Genomic DNA, 19,521 nt, shown 5'->3' on the forward strand with positions numbered 1-19,521 from the left:
AGTGCACTTTTATAACAGCCTACCCACTGTATTTTTACTGTTCATTCCATTTCATGCAGCTTAAGGAGATTTTGTCTTACTTTTAGATTAAAAGTGAACTAACCCACCTGCATTTGCAGTGACTGCATGACAGAGAACAATAACCTTGACAGTATCCCTTTAACTGCAAATATTGCAGGAGTCTGTGTTTTATAAAATGGTACAAAAACACACAAAAAGAGAGAGAATGCGCAATATTAAATCTAAACAAAAATAGTGGCCTCCAACAAAAATGATGGAACATATCATCTGTTTGAACCACAGGCTATTTGGGATAGAGCTTACATTCTGCATCTGTTGTAAACAAGCAAAGGTCTGTATCATACGGCATGCAGTTTTGAATATAATGCAAACATTTGTTTCTTTTTTAAAATGTTACAGTCCCATCTGGTCTTCTTTCTTTTGCCATGGAAAACTGATTACAGTTGAGCAGAGAAATGAACCTGCTGTAATGGATCCAAAAATTGATCTCGTACAGACTCACAAAGAATGGTTGATATTTTACCATCTCCATAACAACCAGCTGACGTCACAGAAGAGACATGAGACACCTTAGTAACCACTGTGCCATCATTATTTATGACATCACCTTGCTTAAAGACACTCTAAAAACAGTTTAGACCATTCATTCTGACATTGCCAAGGGCTATGAAGACAGAATATTCTTATGAAACCCAGATAATTAAGGATGCTGTTTACAGTAGTGTTTTTCTTCAGTAATTACTGTCAGGGTTAATGGTTGAAATCTTACTCAAATTTCCTGCTCTCCACCCCCCTTCTAATTATCTCGCTGGAAAATAATAAAAATAATTTGAATAAGAATCCAAAGAAATAAATGGACATTTTGATGTAAGTGGTCTGAAAATATGGTTACACGTAATGACTGTGTACGTACCACATCAGAACAGGGGCAGCTCTTTTTGAAGTTCCTGTTCTGAAAAGATGTTTCCAAGTAATCCAGCATCCTAAGCACATTCACCCTCAGCAAGTAAGCATGCATGTGTGAGCCACTATGTATGCACTGCTCAGCACTGTAGACATACAACTCTGCGAAATAACTGCACAATGCTCAACTATCCATTATGCTTAGGCTTGGCAGAATTTGATTTAAAAAAAAAATTTTGAGGGATAATATCGATGTTAAGTTTTGAACATTTGTAAAATTCTTAGCAATTAAATTTTCATAGTTGTACAAAATTATGGGTTTTAAACATTTTTTCTAATTTTATTGATTTAAATGTTCATAGGTGTGGGAAATTATGTGGGGGGGTGTTAGACAATAGGGGAAATCAGACAATGATCATTTAATGACAGTAGGAGTTGAGATTCAAAACGTGAAAGTTTTGTAACTGTTGAAATACAAATTGTCAACATCACATGTTCAATATAGAAAGTATCCTTAAAGTCAAACTCTATTAGTTCTCAAGCAGCACTTTTTTTACACTGCCTATCTGTAAATTTTGATTATTATTGATGGATATATTTTTTCATAGGTTTGTGCGTGTATGTACAGTGAAATTGATATTTACTGATAAAAATCTAATCTTTTCAACCCTGATTATGCTGCTCCCTGATCTATCTTTTCAATATTTCAAGTACTGTAAGACTTAAGGGCTTACATCATTATGGCTGGTTTCCTTGTGTTTGTGTGAATGACACATTTATATTCCATCAGCTGTAGGATTTGCATTACTTTTTGTGATGCCTTCGTAGTTCTTTTTAATGCATGTGTAAATTGTGCTATGAAAGATGAAAATCTAGAACTATGAGAACTTGAAAAATCCTCCTTGATAACAGCTTTTTGAAAACAAAATTTTCCAGTGAGTCTAAGGTAAGATTAGTGAAAGCTAATGGAAACTTGTACAGTGAAGAGAAAACATAGGGCAGCATGCAAAGAAAGTTTCCTTGCTCCTTTTTGCCTGATGTTTTTGATATGTGGGGGTGTCTATGGAGAAACAGCAGAGGAGAACCCTGAAACAGCTTAAAACAAGTGGGTCAATAGGAAATAATACGATTCAGAGAAACTGAAAGCATATGGTTTAGAAAAAAATGAGGAAATTGGACTAAGCCCCCAGTGAGTAATTGGGCTTTTCAGAGATGTTTTTCTGATGTATTTGTATGTCAAATAATAGCATCAGGACAGAGAAAAAAGAGCAAGAGATCAGTGCATATTCTGGGTTTAACCAAAATATGGTTGGAAAGTGAAAGTGGGGGATAATTGTACAGAAATTAAGCTGTATAGAAGCAGCTGAAGAGCTCAGGGGGGAAAAAAAAGATTAAACCTAAGAAGTAAACTTAAGAGTTGGTTATTATGTCAGTCATAATCACCTCACACATACAAGCTCAGTTGCAGAGACTGAAACAGAGAATACAGCCAGGCTAGATTCAGCAGAATCATTGCTGAGGTTACTTTATACATACTACTTGTCACCTGTTAAATAAGTTACCTCAAATCTCTCTCTGTCATCCCTAAAATGCTCCGGGGGCAAGGAAGGAGAGTCAAATTTGAAACCTTTGAATTGAACTCACTTATATATCTTTAATTCCAAGTCTTAAAAAAAATATAATAATAATAAAGGGAGGGGAGTGGTGTCTCATTTCCAGTTCTGGTTCAGAAGTGGTCAAAGGAACAGTGCTGTGGTTTTTGTAAGATTCTTACCCTGAATAGTGAAAATATCACAAAATCAGATGATCTCATTTGAGTTCTGACACATTCATCCAAAACTTTGCAAGAGAAGCTCACAAGATTTTAGCAATTATTAAAGCTAAACTCTTGACCTGGTCCAGCCTGAAATCTGAACCTCAGAACTTAAGTGTAAACCTAAGTGAATCAGCACACTTTCACCCTGTACCAAATCTAGTTTTAGGAACAGGAATTGCCATACAGGATCTGGGACAGACATTGGGGGTGACTTAAAAACAACACAGACTGAGGTAGCATGGACACCAACTTTTACACTTTACTTATAACCATCAGAAAATGACAGAGGTGCATAGATACTAGTTACTTATGGGGCTGTTGAGCACAAAACATTTAAAAATGTGTCCGTTGAAGAGCTGTACGGATAGGAGAGTGACATATAGCTATAATAGGGACTTCCACCTTGGAAAAGATATCATATAAGTTCAGTGGAGCCAAGATTTCATTGCTAGCATCTATCCTAGAAATCAGCGGGAGTTTTGCTGTTGACCTAAATGGTGCCAGGACTTCAAACGAGGAGTCTGATGCTGTATCAGCTCCTGGTTTTGGGTCCGTGTTACCAGCCAAGAGAACATAGCATTCAGCAAGATTATTCCAGTAACAGCAAAATGCTTTCCTCCTCCTTGGTGAAATAGACATCTCCATGAAATTTGCTACTTCAGTGCACAAGAGCCTGCTCTTGAGAATGTTAGAGGAGCAGGTGCTCAACTGGATATACCCACAGCACCTTTTATTTTAAAAAACTCCTGTTTATTTTATGGCTTTGAATCTGATTTTTTTTTTTTTTTTTTTTGGACAGAGAGAGAATAAACGGAATGTTGGAACAATGAGAAAACACTTGCAGTGTCATACTGTAATATGAGGTGCTCTCTCCACATTATATAAACACAAATATTAAACTAGCACAATATTTTTGTTTACATTCATATATTTGAAAAATATCTGAAGCAATGGGTTGATCCTGCAAACTTTCACAAGAGCAGTCCTTCTGACATCCAATATTCATGTGAATAAAGGGCTTTCGGGTTCAGGGCCAGGATTTTTGCTCCAAGAAGTCGCCTTATGCCAGATTTCATCTTAGAGCAGGTTTCTTTTGTTTAAACCTAAACTATATGAACCCTAAAAATCAGGTTTGTACCTGTAGTTAAAAGGCATCTAATACCTGGAACAGAAATTCCAACTCCCCGCCCAAATCACAGAATTGCATTCATTTGAAAATTGTACTCTGTGTTTCAAAGTTAATTCTAAATAGACATGTGCGGTGCATACAATCCTCTAAAAAGCACCCAGCATGTTCCCCCATTTTCCAGCCTTCAATTTATCTTGTTCACTGCTCACTTGCCTACATCATGGGACTCAAGGTCAGCCCTGGGTTAATAGCTTTAGGTCTCTTTGCTTTAACTTCTATTTAGCTAAAATTAGCTCTTCTGATATGAGCATTTTGACTATGCATTTAGGTGCCATTCAAATATGAAACTTTTTTTTGATTGTAAATTCTGATTACCACAAGAAACTCTTGGAATCCACATGGTAAAGGGAGACAACTTAAACAGGTGAGAAATCAGAAAGTATAAAAACAAATTTATTTTATTTTTTTTGTTGCCTGAAAGTAATTTAAAAATGATCGTGCATGCAAAGCTTGTTTACATTTTGTAATAGAAAATAAATCTAAGAAGAAAATGTGTGGCCTTTCTGCCTTTTGTGAGGAAAATTTTGAAAATATGTATTTACAGCACGTGTAATGCATGTGTGGCAAATATCTATTTTCAGAGCACTGCTTATAAGACGCATTACTGAAAGAACTCTTTTTAGAGGTTAGTTTTGTTTTCACAGCATGCATTACATCAGATAAGATTAAAAACAAAAGGGGATATTAATCTTAAATTATCTAGGGCATAAACCAGTCATTAACTATCTGGGGTTAGGAAGAAACTTCTCCCAGGATAGGCTATTTCATAAATGCCTCTAAAGAAGATTCTTGCACCTTCCTCTGAATTGGTATTATCTGCCATGAAGATGAATGAATATTGAAATTTCTGAAAATCGAACTCATTTGGTAGGAAAACAATACAATAAATCTAGTATAGTAGCAGTAGAGCATAGATACAATTTTGAATTTTATTGCACAGAAATTTCAAGAAATGTTTGGCACTTATTATTATATTTATGAATGTATTACTGTAGGGCCTAAGTCCCAGCTGAGAGCAGGGCCACATCATGCTAAGCATATGTTGTGAGAGACACTGCACTCTTCTGCTAGGATCCAGGCTTTGGACCTGGAGGATGGTAGCCAAGGTGAAATCCTCCTCAGTCTGTGCTTGGGTCAATGAGGAAGAACACTCCTAGATATGGTGCAAGTCTGACTATGTATTTGAGCAAGGGAGGCAGGGTAGGTAACGTACTCCCTGGTCTATGATTTTCTTTTAGTGCCTCTCCCTTTCTAGCCTCCTTCCACAGCAGAGAGCAGAAAAAAGAAAATCTCAAACATCAGTCCCTGAGAACCTGAGGGGCTTAAAGCACTCTTTGAGAGAAGGGCAAGTGTCCCCAGGAATATGGGGTTCTGGATCTCTTGCAGAGAAGGCAGACTGCCATGTTTTGCCTTTTGTTTCAATTTAAAAGATTCTTGCTCTGAGAGGGTTGTCTAGACACCAGCTATATCTCAGAAGACAGGACAAAACCCGGATGCTCTTCAGGAAGGGTGGATCTTGAAAATGAGCCTGTGATTACTAGGTCAGGATCTGGTCCCTTAAAGCCACATATGTCCTGAAGCCCCACTGTAGGGTCTGTGGAATTGGATGCACAGGAGAATGAGCATTAACTTTAGTACAGTACTCAAAATAGGTAGCAGTATCGTTTTGGGACCAGGAAGTCACAGGTTTAGGCCAGACCTACAATACAAAGATTTTTCTGCATAGCTATATTGGTCAGTGTGTGTGAGAAGCCCCCCTCGCCCGAGCAGACGGAGTTATGCCAGCAAACCCATCAGTGTAGGTGCAGCTATGCTGACACAACAGTGCTAATTGTTGTTTGTGGAGGTGGTATTACCAGGCTGACAGAAAAACTCCTTCCGTTGGCATATGTTGCATCTATGCCAGGGTGCTCTGTTGGAATAGCTATACCAGTATTGCTATACCAGCAAAGCATTTGTAGTATAGACAAGGCCTTAGGCGCCAAGATAGAAACTGGGACCAGCTGCACAAACCAACCTCCAAACAATTGCTTTGCTGTCCATGATCATCTTCCATGGGTGAAGCGATAAATCAGAATCTTACTTTCCCTCCCACCCCACCACAAGCTTCTGTGAAGGGCACACAATGGTAAAACCCTAACAAATCCCAAGATAAATGGCAAACTGTCTTCAGTTCAGGTTTCAGAGTAGCAGCCGCGTTAGTCTGTATTCGCAAAAAGGAAAGGGGGACTTGTGGCACCTTAGAGACTAACCAATTTATTAGAGCATAAGCTTTCCTGGGCTACAGCTCACTTCATCGGATGCATATCGTGCAAACTGCAGCAGGCTTTATATATACACAGAGAATATGAAACAATACCTCCTCCCGCCCCACTGTCCTGCTGGTAATAGCTTATCTAAAGTGATTTCCAGCACAAAGCCAGGTTTTCTCACCCTCCACCCCCCTCCACCCCCCCACACAAATTCACTCTCCTGCTGGTGATGGGCTATCACCAGCAGGAGAGTGAATTTGTGTGGGGGGGTGGAGGGTGAGAAAACCTGGATTTGTGCTGGAAATCACTTTAGATCAGCTATTACCAGCAGGACAGTGGGGCGGGAGGAGGTATTGTTTCATATTCTCTGTGTATATATAAAGCCTGCTGCAGTTTCCACGATATGCATCTGAGGAAGTGAGCTGTAGCTCACGAAAGCTTATGCTCTAATAAATTGGTTAGTCTCTAAGGTGCCACAAGTCCTCCTTTTCTTTTTGTCTTCAGTTCAGTAATCACTCAGAGTCTGTGATAATGCAATCCATATACATTCTACATACTCAATAGCAAGGTGGCAACCAATGGAATGTGTTTTCTGAGCAGCTTCTTTTGCTAGAGGTGAGTGATGGAAAACTGCCTGAAATGCACTTGGATGCATGTTTCATTGCAGATTAAATTTATTTGGAAACAAAGAGAACTCACAATAGATGGACATAGAATTTGATTTTTTTTAAGTGCTTCTCACCTGGGATGCCGGGATTTTTAATGTAATGTAGTTTTACTTGGATGTACCGTATTTACTAAAGTCATAAGCTGTCAGCTGCTGTAGAGAGGAGAGTATCAAAAGATGCTTCATATGTTGTCTCCTCTTTGTTGAACTATTGTAGGCCTTAAACTGTTTGTGAAGCCTACAGAAGCTCAATGACATTGTTCTGGAAACAGTGCTGATATCCCTTCACTACACCATCCATCATGAATGCAATTCCCTGTGACACTCATTTAATTATTTTGGCATAGCTTGTAAATAAACTTTCTAAGAAAGTTTAGATGAAGAGTGAATTTTGCTGTCAAACTGCGGACAATAGATTTTAGAATTAGAATCAATGGCAACATGCCATGCTTATGTGGGGAAAGGATGGCTTTGTGTTTTAAGTCACTGGACTTGGACTCAGGAGATCTGGATTTGCTTCCCTGTCTCTGCCATAGTTAACCTCTGTGACCTTTAGCTGATCCTGAGACTAAATCTCTCCATACTTCACTTCACTTCCCTGACTGCAAAATGGGGGAACTGCTACATCTGCCTCACAGGGTATTGAGGACAAATTTCATAATATTTGTGAAGAACTCACACAATGCTGTGATGAGGACCATGCAAATATCTAGACAAACACGATCCGGGGATAGATTGTAGCAGCTTTGTAGCCAAGCAGATAAATATTTTTGACATTTCAAGAAAGTGAAGGAGAAAAATAATGTCAATTTAATTAGCTTTGTATGGGCTAACTGCTTGTGACTTCCTCTGAGTCACTCCCTTATGGGAGCTGACTCACATGATTTCAGTAAAGTGACGTGTCATTGGGAACACAGATGTTTTTGGGAAGTGGATAAAGAATTTAAACAAACTAGAGAAAGTTTAGCTTCTTTTTTGGTTATTTTTTTTCTTTTTTAAGTTTTGATGAAGGTCAAACTAAAGCTACAATGAACTGCAATAGGAATGAAAAAGTTATGCTGGAGCTGCTAACAGCATTGAAGCAATACAATGGAATTCAGAAAGCTACAGATAAGTCCTTAAAGAAAAAACTGATCTATCAGCACAGTATCCGAGAAGGTCAGAAAAGCAGTGGGACAACACCAAATCTACTGTGCAGAGTGGGGGCATTTGCATCATGTCACCCTTTGCCTCCAGGAGTGCTGACTTCCTAGATAGGCAGCATGAAGCGGGGCTTTGAGGGAAGCTGAAGGAACACCCCATAGGTCTGTAGAGCCAGTTGCCACAATTGCCTTTGTAAGGTGCAGTGGTTCTAGATGCTATTCCAATCCAGCTGGAATGACAGATATGGAGGGCTTGGTAAGCTTCTCTGCAGTGTGAAGAAGATTCCATTACCCCTTAGCCCCCAAGCCTAATTCCCTGTGAAAACTGTGTGTGTTGCGGTGTATGAACCCTGCACTGACAGGATAGGGGTTAGGGAGGCTGTGTGTCCTAATCAATAATTGGCTACTAATATAAATTGTTCTGAAATTCAATTAACTTAAAAAAATCAATTACAATTTGTCTTTCATTGATAAACGTTTTAAAAAAATGTCATCTTTGAATAAGATCTGGAAGTCATGAATAAAGAAATGGGAATAAAGAACCAATTTAGGTCTCGTGTTTACTCTGGCTTGTGTGTATGTGTGTGAGAGAGAGAGACACTCACCTTGGTGTCACCAGCTCTTCCAGTGTTGCTAAACACCAGTGGAACTGAACCAGTGAGAGATTTTTAGGAAATGTCGCTAGTGTATACAAGGCCTACGAAAATATTTTTTACCCCTAAGGTGAGATCAGATTAAATTAAATAGGCTGCATAGTGTCATGTGGAAAGACATTCAGCTGGTTTATTTTATTTGTTGGACTTGCATGGTTAGCAGTTTTGCTCTCCTTGGAGCAAGGGTAACAATTTTGTACCAGCTTCATTTTTTATACACTCTGCTCTGCTTTCAGCATTGTGCTCACATACCTCATAAGCTGCTTAGCTCGTGCTGTCAACTGAGTACAGTAGCACCTTTCCCAAGAAGCTTCAGCCCTTTAACCTCAAGACTACTTTCAGCTGGTGGGTCAGCAGTGCTAATTATACAGTGCTTGTCTCCAGCTAGCAGAGCTCCAGTCATAATCATTCAGCAGTATATTATATGCTTGCAGCGATGCTTTTCTACGTGTTCTATATCTACTGAAGCCAAGACAAAAATAACTTCAGTTCTAAATAGTCCTAGGCAAATCTCAAAAGGGTTTGATGTTTCGGTTCTTATAAACGTACACACGAATGCGTCTGTCGTCCTGTCCCCAAATTAGAAGTACATGTGCCAAACTTCTCCACTGCATAATCCTGTGTGTTACTTTCTCTTTCCCCGTCTTGTGTGTCCATATGTTGTCTAGTTTAGGGCCTGATGAAGTTAATGGCAAAGCTGGCATTGGTTTCAATGGATGTAGAATTATACCCTTAAATTATAAACTCCTCTTGGCAGGGAAAGTATCATCCTGTATGTGCGAAGTCTCATGTGGTACTGTAAAAATAAAAGTTATCCAGACCTCTGGAGCAGGACATGTCATGAAGAGGTTTTATCACTAGACTTCTACTTTTATTTCCCTGTGGCTAGCATGGCTAACTCCATGAGTCCTGCCAGCCTAGGCAGCCCAGCAAATGTCTACCTCTTCTGGCCCACAGTGACCACACAGACAATTACTGCATGTCTTGATTCCTGTTCTGCCTGTGGGGTATTTTGGTGCTTCCAGTCCTACAGCACTGCAACATACCTGGGCATGCAGTCACCTGGAAACTGTAACTAGTACAGAACATGACAACATATCTTTTTAGCAACATGGGCTACTGTGAGCACATCAAACTGGTCTTTACACTGGCGTCCCCTAGAATACCGTGCCAAATTCAAGGTCTTTGTCCATATTTTCAAGGCACTCAATTGCTTGGGCCTAGGATGATACCTTCATGATCATCTAAAGCAGTGGTTCTCAAACTTTTGCACTGGTGACCCCTTTCACATAGCAAGCCTCTGAGTGCGACCCCCCACTTATAAATTAAAAACACTTTTAAAATATATTTAACACCATTATAAATGCTGGAGGCAAAGTGGGTTTGGGGTGGAGGCTGACAGCTCGCGACCCCCCATGTAATAACCTCATGACCCCCTGAGGAGTCCCCACCCCCAGTTTGAGAACCCCTGATCTAAAGTTCTGAGATGCGGACAGTGATTGACAACTCCACTCCTCAGATACAATGGAACTGTCCAGTGTCAAGAGTAAAGCTTGTCTGTTTAGGAGATGGACCTTTCCTGGGGGTCAGTCCAAGATTATGGAATGAACCCCCACAAACTTTTTACTCTAATTTTACCTCTTGAGTGAGGATAAGAGGCAAAAAAACAACCTCACATGACGATGATGATAATCTTTAATGCACTACTGGAGAACACTCAGACATCCCCCTGATGAGGGTGATATACGAAACCAAACAGAACAGAATAGAAGCAGGAATTTCTCTGACATACTAAAGTGAAAAAAATTAGGGAGGAGAGTTATCTGAACATTTGGTTCTAGCTTTGCGAGAAAGTTCAGGTGGGGCGGGGTCTAATTTTTCTGAATCAATTTGCTCTAGACAAACAAATAAACTAGATCGACCAAGTGGAAAGACTTGATTAAAAATAAATTATTGCTGTCATAGGAGATGCTTTTTTTCTAACCATAACTTCTACTGCCTCTGCTAGATTTTCTTATCTTGTATATTCAATGCTCTTTACTTCTTTTATAAGAAAATAATTTGTGCTGTCAGCAATTCTGTTTATAGTGAGTACAAATTTGCAATTTAATTTAACCCCATTCAGAAAACCGTGCACATACCTATTAATGACACAGCAGAGTGTAAAAAGTTTTCAGAGCACTTGGTGGTGGTGTTTGAGGAGTTTGAGCTGGAAAATTTGGCTCACGATTCCAAACCACAGTAAGTGCAAGGAGTTTTGGGGTCTGAGGTTTTGTTTCATGCATTTATAGAGATAAGGATCAAATTTTAACCTGGATTTGGTTTTTGACCTCCCCAGCAAGGTTTGTGGACATTCACATTTAGCGGTTTGTTTTGAGCTCATATCTAGTTGTGAAACTTGTGATAATATGAATGTAGACACTGACTTTCACTGGCAGCATGCATACAGGTTCTGGTCCAAAGCCCCCTCTTCCATTAACTTCAATGGGCTTTAGATCAGGCCTATGATATATTGATTCAGCTTTTTCTGTTTACTCAAATCCAGAGGGGGCAAACTACGTATAGTTGCAAGAAATTGACTGATGGGAGTGAACGATGGAATATTCTTATCATGCAAATCACCTTTTCACCTTACAAATAGCTGTAGAAATTAATAGGTATGAAATAGAATTGCAATAGGTTTCAGTAGAAATTAAAATATATAGAATTTAATAGAGAATTTTTTTGTGGAGTTGTTTGAAGCATCCTGTACAGTTCTATAGCAGGGGTATAATTCTCTATTAAATTTTGTGGGAATATTTTTTTAAATAAAAACAAACAAACAAACAAGGAGAGGGTTATAATTCTATAGGACTATTTCCATCTGGGAAATGCAGGCAAAGCTGCAGAAATAGGATTGCATGTGATTTTTGGTAATCAAAAGTACATTAATGTCATGCTAGCACAGCGTGAATTTATGAGAAGGTTAATACATTGTTTTTCCTGTTTTTATCTGATAGGTCATTGCTTGTGAACAACAGTTTGACTACTCATATGATGCTCGGTGTGACGTATGGTCCCTTGGGATCACAGCTATTGAATTGGGTGATGGAGACCCACCTTTATTTGACATGCATCCTGTGAAAACGCTTTTTAAGATTCCAAGGTATGGCACTAGATGGCTCTCTTGACTCACTAGTTTGTTGTTCACAGGGAGTCTAGTGAGAAGTAAAATAAATATTTGGTAAACAATTTCTCCTCGAATTGTAAGAAACCATCACTGGAAAATAGATAAAAAAAGAGTTGTCATCATTATGAGGATTCCTATTCAATCTGACTTTAGAAATAATTAATAGTAAGGGCTCGTTGAAATAATAGAATTCTATATTTACTTTATTCTTCTCTTGGGTTTTGATTTTATATACCTTCAACAATAGACTGCAAATGTAATTTTCTTAGCTGTAGTTGATAAAAGCATTTGTTTCAACATAGGCAGAACCTAGTATCTGAAATGTAGCATAATGTTTTTAAATGGCATTCCTCTGGAATCTTAGACTTGTCTGATTATGGAAGAAATACATGTAATTTTGAGAATGTTATGTAGCAATCTGTCAGTTGCACTAAATTGTGTCCATCGTTTCTTTTTTTAATTTACCCTTGGATGATAAGATGTGCAGTATGCATATAAAAAGAAAATGGAAGCTCTCTCCATATTTATTAATATCACCTAAATATTTCATTTCACATCATCTGTTTTTGTTTTGCTTTATCATCACCTGATTGGGGTTTCTAACAGGACAAGTCAGGATTTTATTGACAGTGCGAAATAGGGTTTAACAAGAGGGTCACGGTCATAATAGGAAAAATCTCTCAAGAATTTGTCCAAGGTTGACTGCAAATTGGCATATGGTTGCCTTTTCCACATTGCGTTTGTAAAGAAAGAATCGCCACTGGCTGATAGCAGTTTAAAAGCTTTGACAATAAAAGTGTTTGACCTTTTCTTATCTGAACAATCGCACAATTATCACGGGCTTTTAAAATTTCTTCTGATTGCAATTTGCATTTCTGATTAGGTCTATTTATATGCAGATGAGACTGTCTTCGGTTCTGCGTCATAATGTTATCTCCTTGTACCCGACCCAGATGTGAACTGCCACCACTCTTCCAACAATTATTCAGACTGAGGCAGCAGTTCATCTTGTTGCTGAGGCACAAATATAAAACAGGACATGGCAATTAAAGCAGCAAGGGAGGCTCCAGATTTCAAAACTAATGTCCATAAATTTTATCAGATGAATACTCAAACCAGTTTAGCAGGACTGTAATCATGTCATAGTGTTAAATAACAGCAAGTGATAGGAAGATCTATGGAATGGGACATGTGGATGCTTTGATTTTTGTGTATGATTTACCTCTCTCCCTACTCACTGATATATGTCTGCATGACTTTGCAATATGTAAGATGGGGTGTCTACTTTGATAAGATAAATAGTGTGTATTTACTATGTAAACTCCTTAATGGCAGAATTTTTATTATTATTTTTTTGAGTGAAGTGATTTTCTTCTGCTTTGCATTTTACGAGCTAGAATGCCACTACTAGAAACTATCCACTTATACAAGACATCATAGATTATGGTGGGTGCTAGATGGGAAGAGGGACTGCTAATGGGATATGGAGCTTGTCATCTCTAGGAACTGGTTTAAATCCAGTCCAGGTGGATAGTGAGTAGTGACCAAAAGTTGCTACCATCAGGGCGGCTGTTTGACCATCTAGTGGTGTTTGACCATCTCAGTCCAGTTCCTCTTGTCCATACTACATCTGATGTCCTTTTTAGCAGTTTCAGCACTGAGCATGTTGATATTGTGATGCTCCCCAGGGTTACTCAGAGTTGTGAGGTACCTTGCTACTATCTACCCTTAGCGTGGAGCAGGGGCGTGCACAGGAATTTAAATTTGACATGTTCTGTGACCCCGCTGTGGCCCTAAAGCCAGAAGATCTTGCTCTCCCTGCCGCAACCCTAGGGCCAGAGGAGTTCTGTGTCCCCTCCCCAATTATTGGAGGGGGTCCCATGCTGCTGCTTTGCCCCTCCCCCACTTGTGCATGCCCCCTGGCATGAAGCAGTCTTGTCTATCCATGAAAACCAACAGCCTCTGGCCACCAACACACACTAGCTTCCAGGTCTCTGCAGATCTCACTCTCTCTTGTGCAGGCTACTGACAGACACAAACCAATTCCCAAGCTCCTCTGCTAGTGTCTCTCTGTTGCCCCTCTGTTGTATCCAACTCCTGTCACTGGACACTCATATGAATAACCAGGTAGGCTCTCCCTGAAGGTACAGAGTACGCACAGCTTGACTAGAATAACTAGAATAACTCAGGATCAGATTCTTTATAACAACACAGCACTGTAATCTATCTATAGCGAAAATAAATACACCTTTATTAACAAAGGTTTTAAGAGCTAGTGAGTAAAGATAGTAAGAACAACAGGTTACAAATAAAACAAAACCATAAAATGCAATCCTAGGTCTTCACTTATCAATGGTTACCTTTTCTATTTAATAGAGTAGAGTCCTTCCAATCATTCAGTCTTTGTCAGACCTGCTGGTTTTCAGTCATAACCAGAATCCAAGTTTTCATGAATATTTCCCCCACCCTACAAGAGGTTTCCTCAGTAAATGGAATACGAAAGGGGCTTTTTTCCTTCCTCTTATAGTCCAGTAAACTTTTGAAATGCACCCCCAAATAAGATTCTTCTCCCAAATGCTTGATGTCCAGTGTGCTCCCTCCTGTTGGTCTTACATCCCCATCAACCCATTTTACCTATTGACTTCACATACAAACAGGGCATCCATTGTGTTGGCTTAATTTACACGTGACAGAGAGAGATACATCTTATCTACTATCTGGAAGAAAAAAACTGTTTGTCAACTGCCTGCTTACACATGTATTTTTGGTAGGTACACAAAATTCCGTACACCTAGACCGTGCGTATATCTTGCAATGCTTCTGATGACCAGTGTCATTTGAGCTTTCATTTGATACCTCACAAGGCATTCTTTATAGGTAAATACCATGAAAACAGTATGTTGGGTGAGCAGTGAGTTTGTCAGGTCAGATAGGAGTTGTTTTACAGAACAGTCAACCCTTTGCCAATGGGCCTTGAGGAGCTTTTAGGGTCACAGGCATCTCTCTCACTCAAAGATTTTGTCTCCAGGACATGGTTCAAGCACACTAGGGGAGCAGTATGTGGAAGCATTGCACATGGGGGAAGCTTGCAGCGTAGCTGCCTGCGTTGTATAGTACACAATCCTCTGAATTTAATTTTCCATGACTGTCAATCTGGCACCTTTCATGAGCAGGACAGGGACTGTAAGGAGGCAGGCCTTTAGAGCAAGGTGTGCACATGAAGCTGTGACCCTGTGATGCTCTTGTTTTGTGTGTCACACACTTTTGAATTTCTAAGAAATCTGCTGGTGGCAGAGACATCAGTCATTTTTGTTCTTAGAATTGCTGTAGCCCCTTATAGAGGAGACATGTACATGATGCTCACTCGTGGAACTTTTACTTTTGTTCCTTCTTGTTGTTTTCCCTTAACTGAAAGTAAGTCATTTGATTGAAAGTCTATGGTTGTTCATTATGTATGGGCTGGGGGAACAATACAATGGGCTTGTAATATCTTCTCTTAATATCTATTGATCCAATCCATCACAATTAAATAAATTAATTAAACAATTCCACTGCCTTTTGGCTTGTGTAAGCGATAAACCCTGCCCTCATGATCAGCTGATTTATTCATAGGCCCAAACAAACATATTTAGCTCTCTGGAGTGCTGATGCAAAGCAAATCAAAGGAGAGGGAGGAAAGAGAACTCAAATGAGCTCCCCAACATACAGTTGCTTCTGCAGATTCTCAGTTATACAGCACTGGATCTACCAGTACGCTGAGGGGGAAGTTCCCGGGGAGGCTAAGTGCTCCCTGCATACCCACCCCAGCCTGGATAAAAAAACAATGTTAAAAGATATCTATATGGGGGGAGGCAGCTCCCAGTTTTTCACTCTCCCATAGCGTCTCATGCTAAAATGGAGGCTCTCTGTTTCTTTCAAGCTTTCATTGTCTTATAGTTTAAATGGCAATTACAAGCTAAGTTTCTGCTATTTATACATATATACTGTATAATGGTGCAGGGATGAGATTGCACTGAAGTTTGTTACAGAATTCTGCGGTGACTATGATAACCTACAGTCAAACAAGCATTTCTTGTTGGTTAATCTGGAAATATAAAATGCCACCAAGTTAGAATGGACAATAAATGTTATGAAGTATTGATTTACTGTCCAAATCTCATTTCTGCAAAGCATCCTCTATTATTCCAACTTTGTTGATTCTCTATTGGCCATTTTGCTGAATGGACTGATTTGAATCCTAGTTTGAAAGGGAGGGGTGTAACTGCCATTTGCGATGAGTGACCCATGTATTTGTTTTGGATTGTCTGAAAATATCGTGTCCTCATTTCCTCTACATACATGGCTGCAGCTGGTCCACACCTTTCCATTTCCAAACCATTTTTATGTGTCAGACTGGTTGTATGCGCTACTCATTTCATTACATTAACATAGAATTTTGAGGTGTTTCATCAAGGAAAGGACAATTAACCCTCATGAATGAACTTAAGAAACGTTAGTGCGAATGAGAAGTGCCAGACTGACAGATTTGGACACAGAAGTCCTCTACTTGTTCAAGGGACAGATACAGCATAGCCCGCATCAGTTCAAGCTTCCCTACACTAAAACCCCAATATTCCTTAATCCCTGAATTTGTGTGATAGAATATTTCAGTTGCCATGCTAATTCAATCCTGGGTCTTTCTGCTCAGATTGTCAACAAGCATGCCAGTAACAGTAGCATTATGATTTAGACACTTGTCAGTTAGGAACTGGAATAAGACCACAACTTAATTTCCAATAAACAACCAAAGAGCAGGATAGTTCTCTCTTTCACTCTCTTTTTAGTAGAATTATTATTCTTTTTTGCTGTGTCCCTTAAAGGACTGATCCAAAGCCCATTGAAGATAATGGATCAAGCCCTGAATGAGCAACAAAATTATCCTGGGGCTGGAAGGATTGATTTCTTAGGAAAGTTAAAAGATCTATCTATCTTATCTATCTATCCATCTAATCTAGCTATCTATCTAATCTTAGTTATGCAGTGATTGTGGAGGAAGTAACAGTCTATGAATATTTGAAGGATGTCAGCACCAAGGGGGAGAGTAAATGAATGTGGCCAGGGTGTATAACTAGGAGCAATGAAAGAAAATTTAAGGAAGGAAACAGAACTGGTGGAAGCCACATTGCTTGGGACTTTTAAAACTAAACTGGACAAAACAATCATAGAAATGTCAGGCCCCACGGGTCTTTGAGAGTCATCACATTCCAGTCCTCCACCCAGCAGCTTGCAGACAGCAGCGGGACAGGGGTCTATGATGTCCAACATGGGCACAAGCCTCACCCCTACTTTTTGATTGAGAGAGATCCAAGGCTCCTGCTTGGGCTCCTTTTTAAGCCAGAGGAGGAAACAGGTACAACTGGGCTTCTCCCTGCCATGGATTGCTGGTCTGGTGTTTATGTGTTCCTGACTTCAGATTCAGACCTCCAGGTATCCTGGCTCAGCCTGATCCTTGGAAACTGCCTCCTGGTTCCTGCCCTCTGGTTCCATGTCCTGAACCTGACCTCCTGGTATCCTGACTTAGCCTGACTCTTGATTCTGCTACCTGGTTCCTACCCTCTGGTTCTGTTGCCTGAATCTGACCTTCTGATATCCTGACTCTTAGTAACTGCATCCTGGGTTCCTGATTCTGTCTGGCTCTTGGTAACTGACTCTTGATCACTGCCCGTCCATTTGTCTCTTGATTTGGATCTCCTGGTATTCTAACCTGGCCTGATTCCTGGAAACTGGCTCCTGGCCCCTTAGCCCATTCCCAATACTAACCCCTAAGCCAGGTTGTCCATTCCTTGGCCCTGACAAGAAAGCATAGAAACGTAGGGCTGGAAGGGACCTGGAGAAGTCATCAAGTCCATACATCTGCACTGAAGCAGAACCACATAAACCTAGATCATCTTTGACAGGTATTTGTCCAACCTGTTCTTTAAAACCTCCAATAATGGGGCGTCCATAACCTCCCTTGGAAGCCTATTCCAGAGCTTAAATACTCTTATATCTAGAACATTTTTCCTAATTGCTAACCTAAATCTCTGTTGCTGCAGATTAAGCCAGTTACATCTTGTCCTACCTTCAGTAGACATGAAGAGCAATTAATAACCATCCTCTTTAAACAGCCTTAACATATATGAAAACTGTTATCAAGTTCCCCCTCAGTTGTCTTTTTCTCAAGACTAAATCACAGAATCATAAACATGCCCCTCTTTTAAACTTTTTCTTATAGGTCAGGTTTTCTAAACCATTTTCATTTTTGTTGCTCTCCTCTGGAGTCTTTCCAATTTATCCAAATCTTTTCTGAAGTGTGGTGCCCAGAATTGAACACACTACTCCACCTGAGGCCTCACCAGTGCTGATTAGAGCAGGGCAATTACTTCCTGTGTCTGACATATAACACTCTTGTAAATACACCCCAGAATGATACTAACCTTTTTTTGCAACTGGAGTTGCAGACATTGTTGACTCATTGTCAATTTGTGGTCCACTATAACTCCCAGATCCTTTTCAACAATACTACCACCTAGCCAGTTATTCTCCATTTTATAGTTGTGCATTTGATTTTCCATTCCTAAGTGCAGTTATCTGTACTGAATTTCATCTTGTGAAATTCAGACCAATTCCCCAATTTGTCAAGATTGTTTTGAATTCTAACCCTGTCGTCCAAAGTGCATGCAACCCCTCCCCGCTTCGTGTCAGTTGCACATTTTATAAGCATAGTCTCCACTCCGTTATCCAAGTCATTAATGAAAATATTGAATAGTATCAGATCCAGGACTGACCCCTGCAGGACTCCACTAGATATACCTTCCCAGTTGTAGTGAACCATTGATAACTATTCTCTGAGTTCGGTGTTGCAACTAGTTTTGCACCCACCTTACAGTAATTTCATCTATTCTAGACCACATTTCCTTAGTTTGCTGATGAGAATGTCATGGGGGACTGTGTCAAAAGCTGTACTAAAATCAAGAGATATCATGTCTGCGGCTTCCTCCCTATCCATTAGGTCAGTAACTCTGTCAAAGAAGGAAATTAGGTTTTTTTGGCATGATTTGTTCTTGACAAATCCATGTTGGCTATTCCTTATAACCCTATTATCCTTTAGTTGCTTACAAATGGATTATTTAATAACTTGCTCCATCATCTTTCCAGTTATCAATGGGAAACATACAAGGGACAATCCTGCACTGGCAGGGATATGGCCTGGATGGCTGAGGGGTCTTTTCCCTCTCTGACTTCTGTGAAAAAATAATTGAATCCAATGCATTTCAGTAAGAGCTAAGGGCATGATCCAGAGCTCACTGAAGTCACATGGAGTTTTTCCATGCCTTTAATGGGCTTTGGATCAGACCATAAATGAATGTACCTCTTCCCATAGTCACACCCTTCACACACAAACAAATCCCTATTAAGGGTCTTCTCCTGTAGTCGCTCTGGATCTGGAACCCCACTGAAGTTAATAGGCATTGCATGCACTGGACTGCTGGATTCCTAATGGTTTCATGTGTGAGTTTCAGTGGAAATGTTAAAAATAGAAAAAACTTAGCAATAGCCAAACATTCTTGTCAGCAAGCAAACAACACACAGGGTCTGATATTAGAATGTAGCTATTACAAGGTATAAATCCAACACATTCTTCTAGCAGGAAATAAATTAAAAATCTATGTGGATTATATACAAAAGTG

General features: G+C 39.7%; 1 protein-coding gene across 1 annotated transcript in view; it reads left to right on the plus strand.

The window, feature by feature from the left end:
- MYO3B (myosin IIIB) overlaps positions 1–19,521 on the plus strand; it is a 265,479-nt gene that overhangs the window by 22,691 nt on the left and 223,267 nt on the right. The window contains exon 6 of the mRNA XM_078854729.1: positions 11,643–11,788. Within this exon, the coding sequence (XP_078710855.1) occupies positions 11,643–11,788 (146 nt within the window). The remainder of the gene's footprint in view (positions 1–11,642; positions 11,789–19,521) is intronic.

Source organism: Lepidochelys kempii, chromosome 11 (genome assembly GCF_965140285.1).
Source record: "Lepidochelys kempii isolate rLepKem1 chromosome 11, rLepKem1.hap1, whole genome shotgun sequence".
In the NCBI taxonomy this organism is placed as follows: Eukaryota; Metazoa; Chordata; order Testudines; family Cheloniidae; genus Lepidochelys; species Lepidochelys kempii.